Here is a 25,204-nt window from a genome sequence, read left to right as displayed (position 1 = left end):
TCAAGAGAATGCCAAGAGTGTGCAAAACAGTCATCAAAGCAAAAGGTGGCTACTTTGAAGAACCTAGAATATAAGACATATTTTCAGTTGTTTCACACTTTTTTGTTAAGTATATAAGTATATAATTCCACATGTGTTAATTCATAGTTTTGATGCCTTCAGTGTGAATGTACAATGAGAAGGTGTGTCCAAACTTTTGGTCTGTACTTTATGTATATATATATATATATATATATATATATATATATATATATATATATATTATATATGTGACCTTGTTATTTTTAGGGCTGCGGTGATCAGTGTGACAAGACGAATAATGGCTGGGAGATGTCGACATGAAGGTCTGACCAGATGGAGAAGAAACAACAGAAACCGGCTCTGATCAGAAGAGACGTCAGCGATCACTGGATGTAAGTATTTATTCTGTATCTGCACTGTATGACTTGGAGTAATGCTGTTATTTGTAAAATCACTTAGGCCACATTCTCATTTTTGTGTGAAATGTCCATGAGCTGCCAGATTTTTTTATTAGACGGCACACAGACTCAGAGTTTTATAAATCCATTCACATATCTGTGAAAGTCACAGATCCGAGAATGAGATCTGCGAGACTCAAATCATGTCCTGTTCTGATCGGATTTTGAAGATCGGAATAGGACTTACTCAGTGGGTCTGTGTGCTGTTTGAAAGAAATAGAAAATTAAGCAGGACACTGATGCAGAAATGTAGCCTTATTATGTATATAGAGCAGTCCCTTAGTGTATAATGTACTCACTTATTATGGATAGCAAAGTCCTTAAAGGAGTATTCTAATCTCCAAGTTCCTATTTCAATATGTTGTAGGTATAATAATAGCAACAAATACCTCCAATTAGAAATGTAGTATAGTTCTCCTAATTAGCTATGTCACTTACCCCATGTGCAGGCATTGCAGTAGCTTAGGTATCCATGGTTACAACTACACACATATTGTTAGTTAGTCAGCTGTTGGTGGTCGCAACCATAGATACTGTGAGGCAGTGACTGGGATCGTATACGAGGGACGTTATATCTCCCCCAGAATGTGCACAGAGACCTATTAAAACCATTGGAGTGCATTGCAGTCATAGACACAGCTGCGGCTGCATTGCAGGAATGAAGGTGAGCATTGACCTGGTCAGACTACCTGGCAAAGGCAGATTAAGTAAAACCCGGCAGGGCCTTCATTTCTTGCAGGGGTCCTTTAAAACCCCCGCACTAAGGATTAGTGTTGTTCTGTGTTGGAACCTGCTAGGTTTATACCTAATTTTGCTGGGCGGACGGCGGCCCGGACCGATCTCTTGGAAGGGAAAAAAAATCGGTAATGGTCCGGTGGATCTCTCAGGCAGAAGAAGCTTTTCAGTCCCTGAAGTTGACCCTGTGTGGACAGCCGGTCCTCATCAGCCCCAACTTCAAGGAAACCTTCATGCCTCGGAGGTAGGCCTAGGGGCGGTATTGTCACAAAAAGTGAATGGTGAAGAGCACCCGGTCACCTACTTAAGTAGAAAATTTGTCCGGGTAGAGAAAAACTATAGCTTGGTAGAGAAGGAGTGTTTGGCTATTAAGTGGGCCTTGGAATCGCTACGTTATTATTTACTCGGGCGTCAGTACCGCTTGGTGACGGACCACTCACCCTTGGTATGGATGAGAAATGCCAAGGAGAGGAATGCGCAAGTCACCAGGTGGTTCCTATCACTGCAAAATTTCAGTTTCTCTGTAGAACATCGCCCTGGGAAGTTGCAGGGAAACGCGGATGCCCTGTCCCGGGCACCGTGTATGATGGCAAATGTTCAACCCCACAAGTTTGAACAGAGGGGGGGGATATGTGAGGCAGTGACCGGGATCGTATACGAGGGATGTCATATCTCCCTCAGAATGTGTACAGAGACCTATTAAAACCATTGGAGTGCATTGCAGTCATAGACACACCTGCAATGCAGGAATGAAGGTGAGCATTGACCTGGTCAGACTACCTGACTAAGGCAGATTAAGTAAAATCCGGCAGGGCCTTAATTTCTTGGAGGAGGTCACAGGAGGCAGTGGGGCGGCCTCCTCCCTCCAACCCGGGTTTTCCAGTGGCTCTTGCCACAGGTCCTTTAAAACCCCTGCACTAAGGATTAGTGTTGTTCTGTGTTGGAACCTGCTAGGAGCTCAGCCGGATTGAGAGTGGCTGAACCCACTCCTGGGAAGGCTCTGCACCTGTCAGGCTCTGAGCGGCCCAGCGCGGCCTTTGCCCCCGGCAACCGTTGTTTATGGACTCATGTTAACCCGGCTGCGAACCGGAGGACTTTCTGTTTACCCGTGAGTTGCTGAATAAAAGCTGTTTATGTTGGACTTGCTTGGGTCACTGCCTCAGTTACTGCACAGTGTGAACAACTTGGTGGAGAATGCGGGCATAGTGACTGAGGCATACCCCACCAGCAGCTGCATGACCACATTCCGACCTGCCACCTTTCAGTTCCACCCCGTGGACAAAATGGAGGAGCTGTACAAACAGTGGATACTCTCCCGGAGCAGCGTGATCAGCAGCAGCAGTTACTGTACCAGCAGCAGCAGAAAACTATCGAACTGTTGCTCCAACAGATTGTTGCCATGCGGGAGACGCCGACGGCACCAGCCCCGGAACGTTGAGAGGCCGGGACCAGGTTCGCTCAGCGTTGAGGAAGATGGGACCGGAGGACGACGTGGAAGCCTTCCTGACCTTTTTTTTTTTTTTTCTCAAGCATCATTTTTATTTGGTTTTTAAACATAAGAAATCATAGAAAAACAAATAAGAACAAATAGAACAGAGCCAGGATGTAGAGAATAATAAACCTGTGCACAAATCACGTACCATAAATGATCAACAAGCTCCGGTTACCTGGCTTAACAAATAGACATCTAAACTCAGTATTAGCAAGTTACAGTCATCTACAATCAATGGAATTAATTAAATAACGATACATTGTGATGAATTTCTCCCCTGCTTTAGTTAACACGTAAGAGTCCTAGGTTATTATTTAGATCCTCCAGAATATACCATTCTGTAGAAGTAAATGGTTGGACAATTTTATTCTTTTCAGACAGAGAACGGCAAGTTATAATAAACTGTTTCCATTTTGATAGAAATTTGCCAGCTCGCTGTTCCTTGTTACTAAGGGCATCTAATTGCTCCACTCCCATAAAATGTTTCATTTGGATTATTAGCTCTGCTATGGGGGAATGATGGGATCCAGCCAATGTTTAAGTAACTGTTTTTTTGCCAGGAGGAGTAGAGTATGAAGCAGTTTTGGGGGCCTTTTGATTTTTGGTCAGGGTTTTCTGGTTTATCCCAATGATGTAATATTGCTACATATGGAGAGAGATTGTATCCTGGGCCCCAAATAGTCTTTATCACATCTGATACTTGATTCCAGTATACTGTTGAATCAGGGCAGGACCATAGGCCGTGCATAAGATCAGAGTATGGGTGATGACATTTAGGGCATGCAATCATCCTATTTGACAAGGGATCTTTTTTCGATATGTTTAAAGCGTAAATGGCAAGCGTACATTCGTTTATAATGTATTTTCTAAATATATTCCAACCCGATCTGATTTTAGTAGGGATTTCAACGTCATCTAATTGTTGCTTCCAATATTTAAAGAAGACATCAGGGTGTATCTTTAATAAATTAGATTTCATAGCCGAGTAAAGACTAGAAATTGAGGGAGTACCAGTTGGAGATAGTAAAATTACATCTAATTCGTTTTGAAAGGTCTCGAAGGTGACATCCTTTAAGTTTGACATAATGGATAATCTAATTTGTTCAAATTGGAGGCCATGCTGCAGAGGTAGATCATATTTATCTATACATTCTGGGAACGTCAACCATCTCCGATCGTTTGGGTGGAGTAGGTGGGATATGTTATGAATACCTGCTTGCTGCCATTTCATAAATAATTTATTTTCACTGCCCTGTGGAAATTCCGGATTCCGCCATAGCGGCAGGTGTTTAGAAACTCTGTAAGAAAGGCCATATTTCTTTCTAACTGCTTTCCAAGCGGAAATGGTGTCTTTAAGAGTCACAGATTTTTTGATTGCTGGGGGAAGAGAAGAGTAGCGAGAGTGTAGAAGAGCAGTTAAATTAAAGGGGTAAGCATAGTCTGATTCCAAAGAGTAATCAGAGTATGTATGTCTTTTGTGGAGCCAGTCAATTATGTAGCGAAAAAGACAAGCCAGGTTATAATTTCTTATACTTGGAAAATTGATGCCTCCATCATCCTTGGACGACATAAGTTTGTCAAGGCTAATCCTAGGAGGTTTTCCTCTCCATATAAAATGACTGAATGCCTTATTAATAGTGTTGAGCATTCCGATACTGAAATATCGGGTATCGGCCGATATTCACTGTATCGGAATTCCGATACTTAATTCCGATACTTTTATAATATCGAATACCGGAATCGGAAGTTCCCATAATGCCTGCGCTCTGCAGTGTCTGTGAAGGATGACAAGCTGGGTGGCAGCGCTCAGCTGCGATCCAGCCTGTCATCGGAATGCCATCCCAGCGTGGGAGAATTCTCCTGATTGTTTAAAAGCCGGCGGGCGGTAAAAAGCCGCCGGCTTTTAAACAATCACACAGCCCCATACTGCTTCGCCGCAGCCTCCCACCCCGATCCTCCGCTCCCCTCACCACCTCCAATCCCAATCGTAAATTAGGACCGGGCGGGGAGCGGAGCACCAAGGAGTGAAGGACCCGGGCGGGGAAGCCGGCAGTGAAAAGACTTCACCGCCGGCTTTCCCGTTCTGTGCTGCGCTTTCCCGCCGGTTATTTCAAATGAACAGCTGAGGTATCAGGTGATGCCGATCAGCTGTTCATTTGAAGTCGCTGCGGTGCCCTCAGAGGGTTCACGTGAGTTCATGCTTGACTGCATTGCATGAACTCACATGAACTTTCCCACGGCCGCACAGGTCAGCCTCACCTCCCGGACCCGTCATGATTAGTGTGTGCGCGGGGTGTGTGTGTGCGGGGTGTGTGTGTGCGGGGTGTGTGTGTGCGGGGTGTGTGTGTGCGGGGTGTGTGTGTGCAGGGTGTGTGTGTGCGGGGTGTGTGTGCGGGGTGTCTGTGCGATGTGTCTGTGCGTGCAGGCAGACATAGGCCGATGTGACACTACTACTCCCATCGGCCTATGTCTGTCCCCCGTCCACTCGTGCCAGCAGGATCAGCTTGATGGGAGCAGTAGTTCCCATCAGCCTGATCCTGCTATTTAAATTGCCCTACTGTGTCCCCAATAAATGTTAAATACATGTCATTGGTGGCCAGTGGTTACCTAAAAGAAATTAGTTCATACATTACCTGTCCCCGCCGATCGCCACCTAAAATAAAGTGAAAAATAAAAAACTACACCTATACTCACCTAGACACCTAATTCCCCGAAGCCATCGATCTCCTGTAATAAAATATAAAATAATAAACCACAACCTTATCCTTACCCCTCCGTAGTAGTCCACGAGTGTCCCACGAAGATCTCCAGTTTAGAGCAGCCACATAGAATGTGACCGCTCTGAACCGCTGCCGCCGCTAGAATGACGGGGCCGTAAGGGTTCACCGGAGTTCAGGCAGCGCTGCTCCGGTTAGCTCCTTTACGGCCCTGCTGTATCGTGAGAAATTCCCACGGTACAGCAGTGCCGTAAAGGAGGTCTCCGGAGCTGCGCTGCCTGAATGCACTCCGGTGACCTCAGTCAGTGGCTCCTGCTGCCGGGAGCGGACGTGTTCCCGGCAGCGTGAGCTTACAGCAGCCATGCACAGCTGTCACCTTCTCCAGATGTGACAGCTGTGCATGGGAGATCAGCGCAGGAACGTGGACAGGTAACTATTTTTTTTTAGTAAACTAAGAATTAAATAAAATGGTGTGTTTTATTTCAAATAAATTATTTTTTTCTGGGTGTAGTGTGTTTTTTCTTTTTAACACTTTGTAGGTTAGTAATGGGGGTGTCATATAGACGGCCATCATTACTAACCTGGGCTTCATGGCAGCTGGCGCTGACATGAACCCCACCACTATTACCCCCTGCCACCGCACCAGGGCAGCGTGGAAGAGCGAGGCTAAGTGCCAGAATTGGCGCATCCTATGGATGCGCCATTTCTGGGGCGGCTGACGGCTGGTGTTTCTAGCCTGGGAGGGGGCCAATATTCATGGCACCCTTCCTGAGCTATTAATATCAGCCCCCAGCTGTCTGCCTAGCCTTTGCTAGCTATTAAAATAGGGGGGACCCCACGTCATTTTTTTGGGGGGGGTCCCCCATTTTAATAGCTAGTAAAGGCTAGGTATTCAGCTGGGGGCTGATATTAGTAGCCTGGGAAGCTCCGTGGGTTTTACCACCTTCCCAGGCTTCAAACATCTGCCCCAGCCGTCTGCTTAACCTCCGCTAGAGACTAAAATTATGGGGGATCCCACGCCATTTTTTTTTTAAATAAATCCTTTATTTTAACACTAAATGACATTTGAGGAGTTAATAAAGATGCAGTCCCTAAATTATTATTTATTTTTTAATTAATTTTTCCCAAAAATTTTGACGTGGGCTTTGCCATATTTTTGTATGCCAGCCAGGTACAGCATCCAGCTTCTATGAGCGCGCCATTTTCCGGGGCGGCTGCGGACTGCAATTTGCAGCGGGTGGGGCCCAGAAAGCTTGGGTCTCCCTGCGCTGCAGATTCCATCCCCCAGCTGCCTAGATGTACCTGGCTGGACACAAAAATAGGGAGAAGCCCCACGTATTTTTTTTTTAAATTATTTCATGAAATAATAAAGAAAAAAAGGGCTTCCCTATATTGTTGTGTCCGGCCAGGTACAAATAGGCAGCTGGTGGTTGGGGGCAGCCCGTTCCTGCCTGCTGTACCTGGCTGGACACAAATATAGTGCGAAGCCCCACGTCAATTTTTTTTTAATTATTTCAGGAAATTCATGAAATAATTAAAAAAAATTGATGTGGGGCTTCGCCCTATATTTGTGTCCAGCCAGGTACAGCAGGCAGGAACGGGCTGCCCCCAACCACCAGCTGCCTATTTGTACCTGGCCGGACACAACAATATAGGGAAGCCCTTTTTTTCTTAATTATTTCAGGAATTTCATGAAATAATTAAAAAAAAAAATACGTGGGGCTTCGCCCTATTTTTGTGTCCAGCCAGGTACAACTAGGCAGCTGGGGGCTGGAATCTGCAGCGCAGGGAGACCCAAGCTTTCTGGGCCCCACCCGCTGCAAATTGCAGTCCGCAGCCGCCCCGGAAAATGGCGCGTTCATAGAAGCGCCATCTTCTGGCGCTGTACCCAACTCATCCAGGGCCCTGGTGCGGTGGCTCACTGGGTAATAAAGGGGTTAAGGCCAGCTTGGCATTATCAGCTGGCCCTAAGCCCGAAATTCATGGGGTCACGCCAATATTAGACATGACCACCATGAATTTCTAGTAAAGTATTTAAAAAAAACACAACACCCAGAAAAAAGTAATTTAATTGAAATAAAGACACAATTCTTTATTGTTCTAAATTAAACTATACTTACCATCACGCCCATTCCAGCTGAAGCCAACGATCTCCTGCAATAAAAGAAAAATAATAAACCAACCTCATCCTTACCTTCCCATGGTTCCCAGGACAGCTTCAGCTCTGCTACATCGAGATGACAGGCTGGACCTGCAGAACGCTGCCATCCAGCCTGTCATCCCGCAGACACTGAGAAGCGCAGGCATGCTTGCGCTCCTCAGTGTCTCTCTGTGACGGCATCCAGATGAGCCGAGGTCATGTCCAATGAACTCAGCTCACCTCATGTACGTCACTGACAGCGTGGGAAAATTCTCCTGCACTCAGCGCTTCAGCGTGAGAATTCTCCCACGCTGTCAGTGACGTGCATGAGGTGAGCTGAGTTCATTGGACATGACCTCACCTCATGCACGTCACTGACAGCGTGGGAGAATTCTCCTGCACTCAGCGCTTCAGCGTGAGAATTCTCCCACGCTGTCAGTGACTTGCATGAGGTGAGCCGAGTTCATTGGACATGACCTCGGCTCATCTGGATGCCGTCACAGAGAGACACTGAGGAGCGCAAGCATGCCTGCGCTTCTCAGTGTCTGCGGGATGACAGGCTGGATGGCAGCGTTCTGCAGGTCCAGCCTGTCATCTCGATGTAGCAGAGCTGAAGCTGTCCTGGGAACCATGGAAAGGTAAGGATGAGGTTGCTTTATTATTTTACTTTTATTGCAGGAGATCGTTGGCTTCAGCTGGAATGGGCGTGATGGTAAGTATGGTTTAATTTAGAACAATAAAGAATTGTGTGTTTATTTCAATTAAAGGACTTTATTCTGGGTGTTTGTGTTTTTTTTTTAACTTTGACTATGGGGTTAGTAATGGGGGTGTCTTATAGACGCCTCTCCATTACTAACCTGGGCTTGATGTCAGCTGGCATTATAAGCTGACATCAACCCCAGCCCTATTACCCCCTGCCACCGCACCAGGGCAGCGTGGAAGAGCGAGGCTAAGTGCCAGAATTGGCGCATCCTATGGATGCGCCATTTCTGGGGCGGCTGACGGCTGGTGTTTCTAGCCTGGGAGGGGGCCAATATTCATGGCTCCCTTCCTGGGCTATTAATATCAGCCCCCAGCTGTCTGCCTAGCCTTTGCTAGCTATTAAATTAGGGGGGACCCCACGTCATTTTTTTTGGGGGGTCCCCCATTTTAATAGCTAGTAAAGGCTAGGTATTCAGCTGGGGGCTGATATTAGTAGCCTGGGAAGCTCCGTGGGTATTAACCCCTTCCCAGGCTTCAAACATCTGCCCCAGCTGTCTGCTTAACCTCCACTAGAGACTAAAATTAAGGGGAACCCCACGCCAATTTTTTTTAAAATAAATCCTTTATTTTAACACTAAATGACAAGTACAGTAATCAACACTGTCACTGTACTTCATATATATGTGACTGACATGTTTCTATCTATCTAATCTATGTATGATTCTCTATTCCTTCTATTCTAAATTGTCGGGTACAGATGCTGAATTGCCGGCTGGCTTTCTTAAAGAGACGGTGCATGAAAACACTATTATTTTTTTAAATAAATCCTTTACACTAAATGACAAGTACAGTAATCAACACTATCACTGTACTTCATATATATGTGACTGACATGTTTCTATCTATCTAATCTATGTGTGAAGCTCTATTCTGTCTGTTATAAATTGTCGGGTACCGCTGCTGAATTGCCGGCCGGCTTTTTTAAAGAGACGGTGCACGAAAACACTATTATATTTTTTAATAAATCCTTTACACTAAATGACAAGTACAGTAACCAACAATGTCACTGTACTTCATATATATGTGACTGACATATTTCTATCTATCTAATCTATGTGTGAAGCTCTATTCTTTCTGTTGTAAATTGTCGGGTACCGGTGTATGCCGCTGATGAAAATGGATGATAGTAATGTTGTTGTTGTATGCCTTATGTTTATGAGTGACAGTTTTCCTGCTATATACCTGCATGTCATAAGAATTTAAATTAAAAAAGGACCATGTTAAATTCAAATCTGTTTTTTTTTTAAATTTTTACCGGTGTTTGGTATGCGTTGGAAAAGGGGTAGTCTTATACGGTGAATATATCCTAAACTCTATATTTTAACAGGAAAGTAGGGGGGTCGTCTTATACACCAGGTCGTCTTATACGCCGGAATATACGGTATTTATAGACCGCATGGCTGGTCTTAATAATCCTATACTGCTACTTTTTTTTAGGGATCCATATTAAGGCCCACATTTTACATCTAGGGGATTTCCCCATTTCTGGGTACGTCCTAGGAATCCAGGCACCAGGTCAGAGTCAGAGCTGTGTGAAAGCCCCATCCTCTTTCCTTAGTATATATGTATATTGGCTCACTATATGTAATTCCACCTCCCTTAGCGTAGCAAGGGTAATTATTCTGGGACCTCCATTAAATATATTTACATATTCATGTATGAAATCCTTTTTCACATTACACCTTCATAAAGAATATCATTAATCATGTAAACACTGATGCTGGATGAGTCGTCCATTTCACCATCTTTATTCATGGAGGTGCTGATCTACAAGAAAGGGAACAAAATATAATTTAAAAAACGTTCACTGATTTCATCATTTAAAAGAAACAGACACTACTGAATTGTTGGGTTGAATTGTAAGTTATCACTGTAGTATTGAATTCCACATTCAATCCGTTCTGTTTGAGTGTATTTTACCTATATATCCATTCTAATTATTTTTCCTTTAATAGCTTAACTCTATCTCCCCCTCTCCTTTGGGGTAAGACTACATCTATTATCCTGAATTTTAATTGTTTTTTGACATGACCAGCTTCTACAAAATGTTTCGATACCGGGAGGTCCATCCGTTTTTTCCTTATTGTATATCTATGGTGATTGATACGGGTTTTAAAATCACATGTTGTCTCCCCAACATACCAAAGTGAACAAGGGCATTCCAATAGATATATCACGTGATCAGAATCAAATAATGTCTGATGTTATATATAACTCCCATTTTTGGATGAGTAAACTTTTCACCCTTCAGCACTGAGTTACAATTTATACATGAGAGACAGGGGTAACATCCCTTTTTGCCTCTACCTGTAATGAATGTCTGTGTCATAGTTTTTAATGTTCCAATGTCTGAATGGACCAACTTGTCTTTGATATTTTGTGCCCTTTTATAAGAGAATATTGGAGGATTTTTAAATTCTGGTACATTTGTCAGGCAATTTCCTAACATTCTCCAATGATTTTTAATAATTTTAGCTACCTCCCCACTTTCATCACCATATGTTGTGACAAGAGGTATCCTACCCATATACTCCCTCTCCTTTTTTGATTGAATCAAATCCCTCCTTTCAACTTGTTGAACTTTAGCTATTTGTTGTTCCAATAATTTTTTTGGATAACCTCTGTCCTCAAATTTTTTCGTTAATATTTTAAAATTTGTTTCCAAACCACTCTCCTCACTTTCAATTCTTTTAATCCTCACATATTGGTTATATGGCAAGGATTGTATAATCTTTTTTGGATGATGGCTATTAAATTTTAACATAACATTATGATCCGTAGGTTTGGTATAAAGGGAGGTTTGCAGACACCCATTTTTTTGTGAAACAAGAACATCCCAAAATTTTATTTTTTCTTTAGAGCTCACCAAAGTGAATTTTATGGTTTCATCAATTTTATTTAAATAAATGTGGAACTCTTTCAACCCTATTTAGGAACCAGTCCACAGGAGGAAAACGTCGTCTATGTATCACCACCACTCCAGAACCTTCCCGAAGTGGTGGGACACATAGACGAGGTCCTCCTCCAGAGATGCCATCACAATATTGGCGTAAGCCAGCGCCATATTGGCCCCCATCGCAGTGCCACGTAATTGGATAAAAAAATCATTTCCAAAAAGAAAATAATTATGATACATTACAAATTTTATTAATTCTATAAAGAACTTCTGGCTCTCACTAGTGTACTCAGTTGTCAGGAACTTGCGTCTGATTGGCTCAATCCCGCTTTCATTATCAATAGATGTGTAAAGGGAAACCACATCAAACGAGACCAACATCACCTCCCCTTTAAGTTCAACATTTTGTAATTTCAAGATGAAATCCAAAGTGTCTCGTATATATGATACCAAATTTTTTGATAGAGGATTCAAAATTTTATCTAGGTATGTCCTAATTGTACTGCTCAACAAATCCACACCCGACAGTATCAGTCGCCCTGGTGGACTTTGTAAGCACTTATGGATTTTTGGCAACTCATATAGTATGGGTGTGGTCAGATGCTCCATCCATAAATATTCATACAAATCCTTGTTAATTAATTTTTTATCCAATGCTTTAAGCAAGATAATCAAAATATCTCAACATATGCATAAATTCAAACTTGGGATCCCTCTCTATTTTTTGTTATATACCTCCCCATTGCTTAATTGTCTCCTAATTTCATTAATATACTTGCCCTTGTCCATGATGACGACAGCCCCACCTTTATCAGCTGATTTTATTATGATGTCGTCGTCATGGACAAGGGCATTTAGAGCTTTCAATTCCTCTACTCCTAGATGAGGATTTCTTGTATTCCTATTTACATTCTTTTTGAGTACCTCTATATCTCTGTGTACCGCTTCTATAAATGCCTCTATAACCGGCACATTCCCTGGTGGTGTAAAGGTACCCTTTTTAGTTATAAGCGCTTGCTGTAGACTGAGCTCACTATCACATACTTTGGGAACCACAACATTATTGGTAAACCAATTCTTTAACTTAATATTTCTAACGAACTTCTGAAGATCCAGCTCTAACTGAAACCAATTCACGTGTTTGGTTGGACTAAAAGTCAAACCTTTATTCAGAAGCGCCATTTGTTGATTCTGATAACTCTTTACTTGATATATTTACCACTAATTAATGTCCTTTTTCCGTGTTGTTATTTGCCTTTGCTGTCGTTGCTTGCTCCTGTCTCTTTTCTCTCTTTTGTTGTTTCCGATGCCGCTTGCCTCACCTTTTTGGTACTTTTTTGTATGCTGTGTTGTATCTGGATCTAGGGAGAATAATATTATGGGTATGGGTAAGTCCTTAAATTATTATGTCTCATTTTTAGATTCTTATGATCATAACCTCTTCTATTCCAAGAGGTATTCCCCTCTTTCTGCCAATTGTATATATGACCATTCTGGTAATCCTCTATATCTCGATTCCACTTGCGGCGCTTTACAGAGTGGCAATTACTGTGAGTAATTTTGAGGGGCTGTGTATTGGTGAGCTGCCACACCAGATTGTGTATAGTTTTGTGTGATTGTAATGTGCTTGACATATGTTTGAGAAGGATTAGCTTGTTGTGATCTTGGCAGAGGCTTGTGAAGTTCAAATTGTTGAGTGTAGGGCTGAGGCTCACAAAATGTTGGCCCACCAGTAGCCTCCAGAGGCATGAGGGTAGTCAGATGTGAATGTTGCTGGTTGTAGGGTGGTGTTGGACGGACAGAAGAAGGGTCAGACATGTGCTGGTACTGATGGGTGTAGGCTGTGTTTGGCGAAACGGAAGAGGGAGCAGCCATGTGTTGATAATGATGGGTGTATCCGTGGTTTTATGGGGCAGCAGAGGGTGCAGGCATGTGCTGATAGGGTTAAGTTGCAGTTAGATTTACCAGCCCAGAAGACAAGTGTAGCAACATTTTGACCATGTGTACTGGAAGTAGCAGATGACAGCTGAGTTTCATGGTGGCCAGCTCACCATTGTTCAATTGGTGAAAGAACCTGGTTTGGCACCTGTTGTCCCTGGCTAGCATCAATGAGGGTCAGTATTGCAGCCCGTACCCATTCCTGCCATTCCTCTGGAACTTTTGCAAGACATGGAGACAGTGACCTACAAAAGTGATCAACTGATGTTTCTGGTGTGAGGGTATTGATGATCGCAAGAACCTGAGCATCAACCACCTATGGCAGCATACGCAGCTCTTCCAGACATTTGGTTCTTCTTCCTCGGACGTTGGTGGCAATAATCCTTGGACAAATCGGTGTGGATGACTGTGTTTCTGGTGCATTTTGTGTTTGGCTTGATGGTTGTGAACTTTCTTGTGTGCTTACTGGAGCAGGATCAGTGGAGCCTTCAGCAGCATCAGACACTTCTTCAGCCTGAGCTTGTGGATTCTGGTCAGCTGGGGGGGATCTGTCTCGGATGCTGATGTACATGTTGCGGATGGTTCTGCTCTTGTAGATTCATCTGAGTCATCCAGGTTGTCATCAGTTCTATGAGAAATTACATTGCCAAGATATTATTGTAGGTATAATAAAATGTAGATAAACATAAGTGTTGGCATCTTTAAAATGATAAGAACATATGAAGCTAAAGCGTCAGTGTAAAGGCCTTTACCATTATGAAGATCACAATTGGACTGTGTGTACTTCTAACTTTATACATATGTATTTCATTAGGCACTTGATCTGTATGTGTCTTTCTGATCTAGATAATATACATTTTTGAAAATAACAAGTTAACACATCAGATTATGTTCTGCCTTAAATAATAAAATACAAACACAGTCACTTACTGGTTCCATTATTGGCTTCAGAAAAGCTAAATTCTTGTAGTAGACATATCGCCTTTTTCTAGTGGCACCTGATGTCGTGGGTAGTGGAAGAAATTCTCGCCTGAACCGATCCCTCACTGAACGCCATCGCCGCTTTACAAAATCAACTGAAAGACAATAGTGCAAAAAATATGAGTGTACATGTTTAAAGTTGGTTTTAAAAGTTTCCTAATATACTATTTTCAATTTTGAAAAAAAAATAGTTTTGCACAGATAATTCAATTGATAAGTGAACAATTAGGCATTTCCAAAGAAAAATCATTTTACATTTTAACAGTATTGGAACTTACTTCTGTGGGGCCAATTTAAGGGATGATGTCAGCATTAAATTATATTTTTGGATAACATCATAAATGTAAGCATTTGTAAGTTTTGTAAAGTGAAAACTTGGTTGAGGGACTCAGGGTAGGTAGGCTAAAATAAAAATAGTGGGTGCAGTAATGCAGTATATGTGTGGCCTTGCCAGGGGCAATAAATAGTCAGTGTTTACAGGAACGTTGGAGATAACACCCAAAAAACATTCACACAAAGGGGTAGTATTATGTAAAGATTGCCATTTACATGGAGAACAATACCAGCCGGCACATGGCCACCTAATGGTTTATACATGTAATGTAGAACAGATCTTATGGCTCCTAAAACCAAAAATGCAAGAAAACTTTCAGTCGCCTTACAACATACAGTTAAGACATTGGATTATTTATGTGCAAATTTACCCAGAAGGGTCCAAATTGTAAGGCATCAAATCCAATATACATATGGTGCAATACAATAAGCAGAAAAATCAAAAGTAATGGCAGAAAGTTACAAGGCCATGGAAGGGAATGCCAAACAATATTACACTTTGTAAAATTATAAGGGATTTGGCCAAACACTTCTCCACATATTATGGATTTCCACATTGCAGCTACTTTTGAGACATTTTCTTATATTAACTAACAAATTATTTAATGTGTTGTAGGAAAAGACTGGAAATAACACCGGCCTGATGAGATGCATAAATACAAGCTACAAATCAGGCCACGGACACACAATGCATGTGTAATACATGCTTACGCTAGGCTGGTTACTAACAACCAAACTTTAAACTAAACAATTGGGAATGAAAAACAGTCCACACAGTAATATATGAATAATTAGGTCTATATGTTATTTTTAACAAAGTAAAAACAATCTACACGTCTGGTAATGTCTGTGTGGTTCAGCCCTTTTAAATTACAAAGCACACAACACAATGAACAGTATATGCATATAAAAATACATTTTGTTATGAAAAAGGAACTGCTATGGGATAACTTACCAAACTTTGCCTGCTTGGCTGGTGAATATGTGGCCCATCCTGGTCTTGGGAAGAGCTGTGCGGCTACAGCGAGCCAAGCCCGCTCTATTCTCCGTCTGTCATGGTATCCCTCTGTTCTGGTGTCCCAAAGCTCAGGGTGCTGCTCCACAAGAGATATTAGCCGTGCTGTGTCCACCCTGGGGGCCATTCTGCATCGAATCCTCACCACACTTGCAAAACTCCACCACTCTCATAGTATTCCAACTTCACCTCTCACAAAATGCTGACAAGATTAGGCCAAACTTTTAAAACAATCATGGTCTAAACACCTGGGTGATATTGAAACAAATTGTTATTATGTTAACCCTATAACCTTTAAAAATGCACACAGATGGCACACGGATGTCATCTGTGTGCAGTACGTCTTTACATAGACCCATTGACTTTAATGTGTCCATGTGATCGGTGCTGTCGTCAAAAAACTGACTTGCCTCCGTGTGGAGCACAGGAACACATGGTCTGTGAAAATACACTGAGGTGTACAAAGACCCATTGATTTGAATGGGTCTGCATGTGTCATTGTCTCCGGTACGTGTGGAAACTGTCACCACTTGTACCGGAGATACTGAAAAGAGAAAGAGTCCTTAAGGAGATAATTGTCAGGAGGAAAGGGTTTGGGTTCATGGAGAACATGGCTGACTACTCTGTCGGCTACAGGCTCTACGATAGGGACAGGCTGCACCTCAATGGGGAGAACAAAATGAATTAGAGACTCTTAGGTCAGCCACAGATTACGATGTGGTGGGCATTACAGAAACCTGGCTGGATGAAAGCCATGACTGGGTGACAAACATAGAGGGTTACATTACATTCAAACGGATAGGAAAGAAAAATAGGTAGAGGGGTGGGTATTTTCGTTAAAACCAATTTAAGACCTCAAGCTCAATGATGACATGGGGGGGGGGGGGGCTTCAACAATGTAGAGCACACATGCCCAAGTCTTGGTGATTATATTTGACCCGCGAAACCAGAACCACCACACCTATGTGGGGCCATTATTCTGCATGAAGGACTTTGTGGGGCCCATTATACTGTATGGAAAGCTATGTGGGGCCTATTACACTGTATGGAAAGCTATGTGGGGTTAATCATACTATATGGCGAACTATGTAGGGCCATTATTTTGGAGGACGCAAGCAGAAGATCTCATGATTAGATTTAGAGAAAGAGGGAATAGCCATCGCTCTGTGAAGAAAAGCATTTCACCGAGATAAATATACCACACATCATAAATCCCTCTATAATATAAAACCAGCCAAAGACGACAATACGTTACGGTTCATTACAACATTCCACTCTAAAGCGACAGAATTATGTGACTGTCTTAACAACTCAGGGCCCATCTTAATGGCTGACCCCATATTGGCAAAATATCTACCACAGAGACCGCAAATCATCTTCAGAAAAGCAAAAAATCTCTGTGATCATCCTACGAGAAGCCACTATTATCCTACCATTCTCCCTAATTTTCTGAAAAGACCACCTCCAGTAAATTGATGTGTACCATGTGGTAGATGTGTGGCGTGTCATAATGTCGAACATGCTCTTTCACAGATTCCCAGGGCTCTAGGACCTATTACGTCACCAAAAAGATAACTTGTACCTCTAAAGCGGTGGACTATTATGCGACATGCCTGTGTCCTAAAATCTATGTAAGGCTGACAACTAAAGACAAGAATACGTGAACACGTCCTAAGTATTGAAGCGGCGGTAAATGAAACTGATATTTCTACGTTAAAAACTATTCCCAAGCATTTTAGAATACACCATAAGTGTGACGCATCTAAACTTAAACTTCTGGGTATTGACATGATCACCACTAATATTAGGGAAAGTAGAGTGAGCCAACTATTAGCCCAGAAAGAGAGCAGATGGATTTGGACTTTAAAAACACTCCATCCATTGGGCTTGAACGAAAATATTAGTTATGCCCCATTTCTCTGATCACCTATATCCACATTGTTTTAACTTTTTTCTATTTCTTTAGTGTTCCTCCATGAGAGTTCATCGTCTTTTTCTACCAAATATTCATAAAGGCAATACATGGTGATTGGCATGTTTGTATACGTGATATCTCCATTTCTATCCGTCAATGACGTTGTGGACTTCCATTCTGCTATTGGATAACATGGACATAATTGCTGGCGCTGTATTGTCTCTCAAGCTCTGTAACTTTTTTTGTGTGTGCACATTTTTTGTCCATACAGTTATTATTGTATACCTTTCGCATTTACAGATCGATATTTTGAGAGATATTTATTATGCATTTATACTATGATCTCATATAATCATGTTATACTTCATGCTTTTCTTGAAGATATACTTTGTTTTGTGATGGCCAATTAACTTCTCTGACTTATATATAATTGGCTATCGCCTATACCCTTAGATATATATACATATTTGGTCCATGCTATTATTGACAGTTATGCTAGTTTCTTTTTCTCTCCGGTTGTATTTGACTATATGTCTGTGGACTGGGCGGTACGCATGGCTTCACTGTTCTCTGTGGTGTCCTCGTTGGCCGTATTAATGTGCTCTGTGACGCGCGGTCATGTGGATCACCACGTGCTTGCGGCATCATGGATTACATGACGCGGTTGCTGTGGTGTAGCGGTGATTGCCATGCGTCATGCCATGCCCTCCCCACACCCATTGGTGGAGAGACTACCCCCTTTTCTATTGGCTCATAGGCCCTTTTTAAACCCTACCCAACTTCATTGATGCCACCCTCTGACGAAGGCAGCCGTGCCAAAACGCGCGTCAGGGTGAGCGCCATTGAGGAGCGTGTTCACATCCACTGTGGCTGGAAGTATTCTATAGGATTCATGATACTCTCTTTTTGCTGCCGTTCTTTAATCTTTTTTCCTACTTAGGTGCATTTTCTAAGCTTTAATATGTATTAGGATATACTTTTACCCTGTAGCCTAAGAGGTCAGGGCACTGATACCACTTATAAACATCTGCTATAAGCAGATATGATAAGCACCTGCACTTTTATTGAATGCTTCACTGCATTTTAACAATATATTCTTATTTTTGGGAGCCCAATTATGTATTTACATCAGAAAAGAATCATGTTTTTTAACAAATGTCTGAAAAGCAATGTCTAAAGCATTCCAAATGTTATGTTATCATATGTGTCATGTTCGAGATCTGTGTTCTGCTGCTGTGATACCGCAATTTCCTCCGGGATAAAAATAAAGTATATCTTATCTTATATCTTATGTTAATTTGTCTCATGCTCCTCATTAGTGTTCCTCCATTGTTTTACTATTAACTGCCTCTGTTTCTGCAATTCATATTTTTTTCCTGTATAAATTATAATGAATACAATTTTGTAATTAATTCACTATTATATGGGACGCTGACTCAATTTTTTTTCCTCTTGTTTCTTATGTATGGGGGACTATGTGGGGCCCATTATTCTGTATGGAGGACTATGTGGGGCCCATTATACTGTACACTGGTTGTGCGACGACTTTGTCTACATTTTTCATTTTGTTCCTCTGCATGTTTTGAGTTTTTGTTCAAACGTAATTTTCGCAAGTTAACAGATGTCGGCAATATGAAAATCACAACTAAAACCAAATAAAAAAGGGAGAAGTTGATTCAATCTTTGCATTGTGTGCATATGTGTGCCACACTAAGCATGGAGAAAACAGAAAAAGGAGAAGAGAACTGTCTGAGGACTTGAGAACCAAAATTGTTGAAAAATATCAACAATTTCATCTTTAGAGATCCACATTTTCCTTTGTCCAAAGTGCACAGCATAATCAATAAATTTACAACCCATACAGTCAAATATAGTGGAGGTTCAAAGGTGGTTTGGGGTTGCTTTGCTGCCTCCGACTGTGTGCAAGGCATCATGAAATGTGAAGATTAGCAAAGGATTTTCTGTCACAATATAGTGCCTAGTGTCAGAAAGCTGGGTTTGTGTCCTAGGTCATGGGTCTTCCAGCATGACAATGACCCCAAACATACTTCAAGAAGCACCCAGAAAATGGATGGAAACAAAGTACTGGAGAGTTCTGACCAGCAATGAGTCTGGGTCTAAATCCCATTGAACACCTGTGGAGCGATCTTAAAATTGCTGTATGGAGAAACATTTTAAAATTTGAGAGTCCTCAGTGGTTGTTACCATCTTTTCAGTTTGCCATTAGTCAATAAGCTTTCAAGACTACTCAGGTCTCTTCATCAGACATAGTATAATACAAAATCTGAAGAGTCACATATTTATACATAACAGGGCACAGGAATAATGCAATAGATAAGACAAGTGATGTGAAGCAGAACTATCAGTTTCGGAAAAGGATAAGCAGTTGTGGCCGTAAAAAAGTGTGGCCACAAGTAGATCTATTCTTTTTTTGTGTGGCGATGAGAATTCATCCTTGTTTTAAGTTTTTGCCTCGTCTCCCCGAAATACAGACCCCCAGTTGGACATTTGGTACATATAATTAAGTAACTACATTATTTGTGGTGCAGCTGAAAGTACCTTGGATCTTGTGGTCCTGATGTGAGTTGGGAATCTTTATCTTGTCCGTGGTCATTATAAATGGACAGGTTTTACATATACATATAGGATGAATTTTATAAGTTTCACCACAAAGGTGAAACTATCCTCCCGGTAAGTTTGCTTTTCCTCCCAGTACCTTTTCATTCTAACAATGATAGGTTTCTAGGAGATTATACTTGTTCCTTTTATTTTTGGTTCTTCTTAGCTTGCCTTCTTTGCCCTATATGAATGTATTTTGGTTTCTCATTCAGGTTTTTCGTATTTTACTTCATACTTCCCTTTCCCCTTGTTGACAGTGTGTTGCAGCCTCCCCTCTGGTTCCTCAGGAGGTATGACAAACTCCTCAACGACTTATTAGGGAGTTAGGTCTGTGGTGGTATTTTTAGTTGTGTAGTTAGGGCCTTTCTTGTCTGTACAGAGACTAGTAAGGTGTAGCTGCGGCATTCTCCCCAGTGTGGGTTCTACGGTGGTTATCAAAATGCTCTTTCAGGTTAAAACATTTCCCACATTTTGAACATGAAAAGGGCTTCTTCCCTGTGTGAATTCTCAGATGTTTGGTAAGATTTGATTTCGCTGTAAAATATTTCCCACATTCTGAACATGAAAATGGCTTCTCTCCTGTGTGAGTTCTCTGATGGTTGATAAGAGTTGATTTCTGTGTAAAACATTTTCCACATTCTGAACATGGAAAAGGCTTGTCCCCTGTGTGAGTTCTCTGATGTATATTAAGATATGATTTCTGTACAAAACATTTCCCACAATCTGAACATGAAAAAGGCTTCTCCACTGTGTGAATTCTCAGATGTTTGGTAAGAGTTGATTTCTCTGTAAAACATTTCCCACATTCTGAACATGAAAAAGGCTTCTCTCCTGTGTGAGTTATCTGATGGTTGATAAGAGTTGATTTCTTTGCAAAACATTTCCCACATTCTGAACATGAAAATGGCTTCTCTCCTGTGTGAGTTCTCTGATGGTTGATAAGACTTGATTTCTGTGTAAAGTATTTTCCACATTCTGAACATGGAAATGGCTTCTCTCCTGTGTGAGTTCTCTGGTGCCTAGCAAGACTTGTTTTCTGATTAAAACATCTCCCACACTTGGAGCAAGAAAATCTATTCTTCGCTGTGTGAATTTTTTGATGTTTAAGAATAGACTTTTTGAGAGGAAAACTATTTCTATATTCTGAATGTGAAAATGGCTTCTTTGCTTTAGGAGCAGTTTGTTTTTTAATGCTTATTTTGTGACTTTGATTTTCCTTAGTAGTCGGTAATGAATCAGAAGACAGGACCTGTATCAAAGGATCAGATGACAGATCTTTTCTGTGAAGGGATGATGGTATATCTGGAGAAATGGCATTCATTTTAATTGTATCCTGTGGGATCTGAAAATTATCTGATTTGAAAATTGAAGATGTCAGCTGTCCCTCTGATCTCCTGGTACAGTCATCTGCCAAGAATAAAACCAATTATTATTTTTTAATAAAAAATACTTGAATTTTATATTTTTGAACAGTTCTACTTAAATTGTCTGTAAAAAAGGCAAGTTATATAAAAAAAATCACTTATTCACCAGGACAATGACTGTCTAATAGAAAACCTCATAGGATGAAGCAGTGGAGCGTGGTGTTCAACTGTTTGTTCATTCTGTCTCCCAAATATGGAGTTAAAGGCGCAGGCTCTGTCCAGCCACTAAGATTAGGGTTGCTGGAACCAGTAGTACCATCGAGTATGACAGTATGGGTGTGTGTTCTGTCCAGCTGGATTAATCTGCTCCCTGCTTCAGCCATTTGGAGAGCACCGCACCCTACTAAAGCTGGAAGCATATTGCCGGAAGCTGCCAGATACAGCCTTGTTCTCCTCTGGTTCAGTCCTCTGTGATCAGCTCCCGGCTTGTGTATTTGTTTCCTGTTGTGACCTCGGCCCGTTTACTGACTACTCTTGTGTCTTCTGATTTTGTATTTTCTTTGCCCACCTGGTTCTGACCCGGCTACCTGACTATTCTTCTTCCCATCTCACTCCACAGAACATTAGGTAACACTGTGGCCCAAGCCTAGGGGTCTCTGTGTAAGTTCAGATCCATGTAGAGGGGTTAAAGGATGATGAGCAAAGTAATTTGTGAAATCTGTAAACAGGGTAGATAGTGACAAGCCTGTTCGTGGTGGCCATCTTTTAAGCTTCCAGATGACCAAGACCAGCGCCCCCAATACATTGTGTCTGTGAACTATTCCAGCAAAATCGGCATTCCTAATAGCTAAATGTCGCTCCTTCCCTTCTTAACCTGCCATGTACCCAGACAGTAGTGTACAGCCATATATAGGGGATTGTCAGATTCAAAATAAGTTGGAAAATAATTTGTAAGGTCCATTTGTTTCCTATTATTTTTTGTGAAGAATTCCAAAGTTATCACCACATAAAGTGACACACGTCAGATTTGAAAAATGAGGCCTGATTAGAAACATAAAACTGTCTGCGGGAAGAGGTTAAAGCAGAGGATTACTGAAGTCAAAAACTGTGACTATAGACAATAAAACATCTACTGAAATGATCAAACTCAACAGTCTCCATCAGAGAAAAATGAGTAACTAGTGGTGAAACCTCTCTGGGGTAATTGGAGCATGGGGCTCGGTGGCTCTTGGCAATCTAAACTATCGTAAGGGACAATATTTTCTGTCAGATGAGTTTCAAGAAGAAATATTAGACATTTAAAGTGAACTTTTTATAATAGTGCAGAGATGAGGTGTCTTAAATTTAGATCTCGGGCATTTGGAATAGGCAATGGAGACCTTTTTGAAAGACTACCAGGGAGTTACAGACTCACATAAGTGAGGGAGGCCGATCCAACCACAATGAAACTATCATAGTGAACTTGTGAAATAAAGAAAGAATATATAAATATGTAACATCCCCAGCAACAACATATGTATGAGGGGAGAAATCCAACACTAAACTGGAGTTGCACTCATTTATGGTGGACCATTGGACCTACTATGAGCTCTGACCAGAAGAGTAGAGAAAGTATCAGTGCCTCCCGTTTCAGGAGAGATTCTGCAGTTATCTGAATTTCTTAGGCTTGAAAACATAATGGAATCTATGATTAGTGTTAAGCGAATTTGTTTGGCATTTCAAATTCGGGTTCGTGTTCGGGCGCATCCGATTTTTTTGCGCGAACAAGCCGGAAACCCGAACATGAACCCGAATTTGAAATGCCGAACAAATTCGCTCAATACTATTTATGATGTGAAGTGAATCCATGAAACCAGGGATTGAGCCATGCCAACACATCTCCTGCAGTCGTGAATAAATGTATATTACAGCCATCAGCCACGCACAGCTTAGAGATACAGTTATATGAAAAAGTTTGGGCACCCCTATTAATCTTAAGCTTAATGTTTTATAAAAATTGGTGTTTTTGCAACAGCTATTTCAGTTTGATATATGTAATAACTGTTGGACACAGTAATGTTTCTGCCTTGAAATGAGGTTTATTGTACTAACAGAAAATGTGCAATCTGCATTCAAACAAAATTTGACAGGTGCATAAGTATGGGCACCCTTATCATTTTCTTGTTTTAAATACTCCTACCTACTTTTTACTGACGTACTAAAGCACTTATTTTGGTTTTGTAACCTCATTGAGCTTTGAACTTCATAGCCAGGTGTATGCAATCATGAGAAAAGCTACTTAAAGTGGCCACTTGCAAGTTGTTCTCCTGTTTGAATCTCCTCTGAAGAGTGGCATCATGGGCTCCTCAAAACAACTGTCAAATGATCTGAAAACAAAGATTATTCAACATAGTTGTTCAGGGGAAGGATACAAAAAGCTGTCTCAGAGATTTCACTTATCAGTTTCCACTGTGAGGAACATAGTAAGGAAATGGAAGAACACAGGAACAGTTCTTGTTAAGGCCAGAAGTGGCAGGCCAAGAAAAACATCAGAAAGGCAGAGAAGAAGAATGGTGAGATCAGTCAAGGACAATCCTCAAACCACCTCCAGAGAGCAGCAGCATCAACTTGCTGCAGATGGTGTCACTGTGCATCGGTCAACTATACAATGCACTTTGCACAAGGAGAAGCTGTATGGGAGAGTGATGCGAAAGAAACCGTTTCTGCAAGCACGCCACAAACAGAGTCGGCTGAGGTATGCAAAAGCACATTTGGAGAAGCCAATTTCTTTTTGGAAGAAGGTCCTGTGGACTGATGAAACCAAGATTGAGTTGTTTGGTCATACAAAAAGGCTTTATGCATGGCGGCAAAAAAACACAGCATTCCAAGAAAAACACTTGCTACCCACAGTAAAATTTGGTGGTGGGTCCATCATGCTTTGGGGCTGTGTGTGCCAATGCCGGCACCGGGAATCTTGTTAAAAGTTGAGGGATGCATGGATTCCACTCAGTATCAGCAGATTCTTGACAATAATGTTCAAGAATCAGTGATAAAGTTGAAGTTACGCAGGGGATGGATCTTTCAGCAAGATAATGATCCAAAACACCGCTCCAAATCTACTCAGGCATTCATGCAGAGGAACAATTACAATGTTCTGGAATGGCCATCCCAGTCTCCAGACCTGAATATCATTGAACATCTGTGGGATCATTTGAAGAGGGCTGTCCATGCTCGGCAACCATCAAACTTAACTGAACTGGAATTGTTTTGTAAAGAGGAATGGTCAAAAATACCTTCATCCAGGATCCAGGAACTCATTAAAAGCTACAGTAAGTGACTAGAGGCTGTTATTTTTGCAAAAGGAGGATCTACTAAATATTAATGTCACTTTTCTGGTGAGGTGCCCATACTTATGCACCTGTCAAATTTTGTTTGAATGCAGATTGCACATTTTCTGTTAGTACAATAAACCTCATTTGAAGGCATAAACATTACTGTGTCCAACAGTTATTACACATATCAAACTGAAATAGCTGTTGCAAAAACACAAATTTTTATAAAACATTAAGCTTAAGATTAATAGGGGTGCCCAAACTTTTTCATATAACTGTATATCATGGCACAGGTGTAATGTTTTCTGTATAGTTTATCACAATCCTGCTTGAAGTTAGCTGGTTTTAAAAGAAATTGAAAAGTCAGAATAAAGGGAAACTCTGTTGTTATTGTACAGAAATTCACACTTGGCCTCACTGCACATTTAATGTTATCGATGAAAAAAAGTGAAGTTTGACCAGAAAAACTGGACCTGGTCTTGTAGGGACCATATGAGGACATTCAGC

The 25,204-nt window shown here is 41.5% G+C and overlaps 2 protein-coding genes and 1 long non-coding RNA gene across 3 annotated transcripts in view; all 3 read right to left on the bottom strand.

Moving 5' to 3' along the window:
* LOC141230947 (uncharacterized) overlaps nt 1-25,204 on the bottom strand; it is a 577,913-nt gene that overhangs the window by 292,009 nt on the left and 260,700 nt on the right. The gene's annotated exons all lie outside the window — the stretch shown is intronic.
* On the bottom strand, nt 13,136-19,170 carry LOC141230958 (uncharacterized). The gene is made up of 3 exons (XR_012297391.1): nt 15,429-19,170; nt 14,090-14,235; nt 13,136-13,787 (listed from the first exon to the last, which is right to left on the bottom strand). It is a non-coding gene; the product is annotated as an uncharacterized lncRNA (long non-coding RNA).
* The window catches only part of LOC141230953 (uncharacterized), a 34,861-nt gene continuing 28,885 nt past the window's right edge, over nt 19,229-25,204 (bottom strand). The window contains exon 7 of the mRNA XM_073667654.1: nt 19,229-21,429. Within this exon, the coding sequence (XP_073523755.1) occupies nt 20,405-21,429 (1,025 nt within the window). The 3' untranslated portion in view covers nt 19,229-20,404. The remainder of the gene's footprint in view (nt 21,430-25,204) is intronic.

This window comes from Phyllobates terribilis, unplaced genomic scaffold (assembly GCF_046119375.1).
Source record: "Phyllobates terribilis strain yellow unplaced genomic scaffold, ASM4611937v1 Scaffold_500__1_contigs__length_1315687, whole genome shotgun sequence".
Classification (NCBI taxonomy): Eukaryota; Metazoa; Chordata; class Amphibia; order Anura; family Dendrobatidae; genus Phyllobates; species Phyllobates terribilis.
Note: the sequence above shows the minus strand (reverse complement) of the source record. Positions and strands in the feature narration are given on the sequence as shown.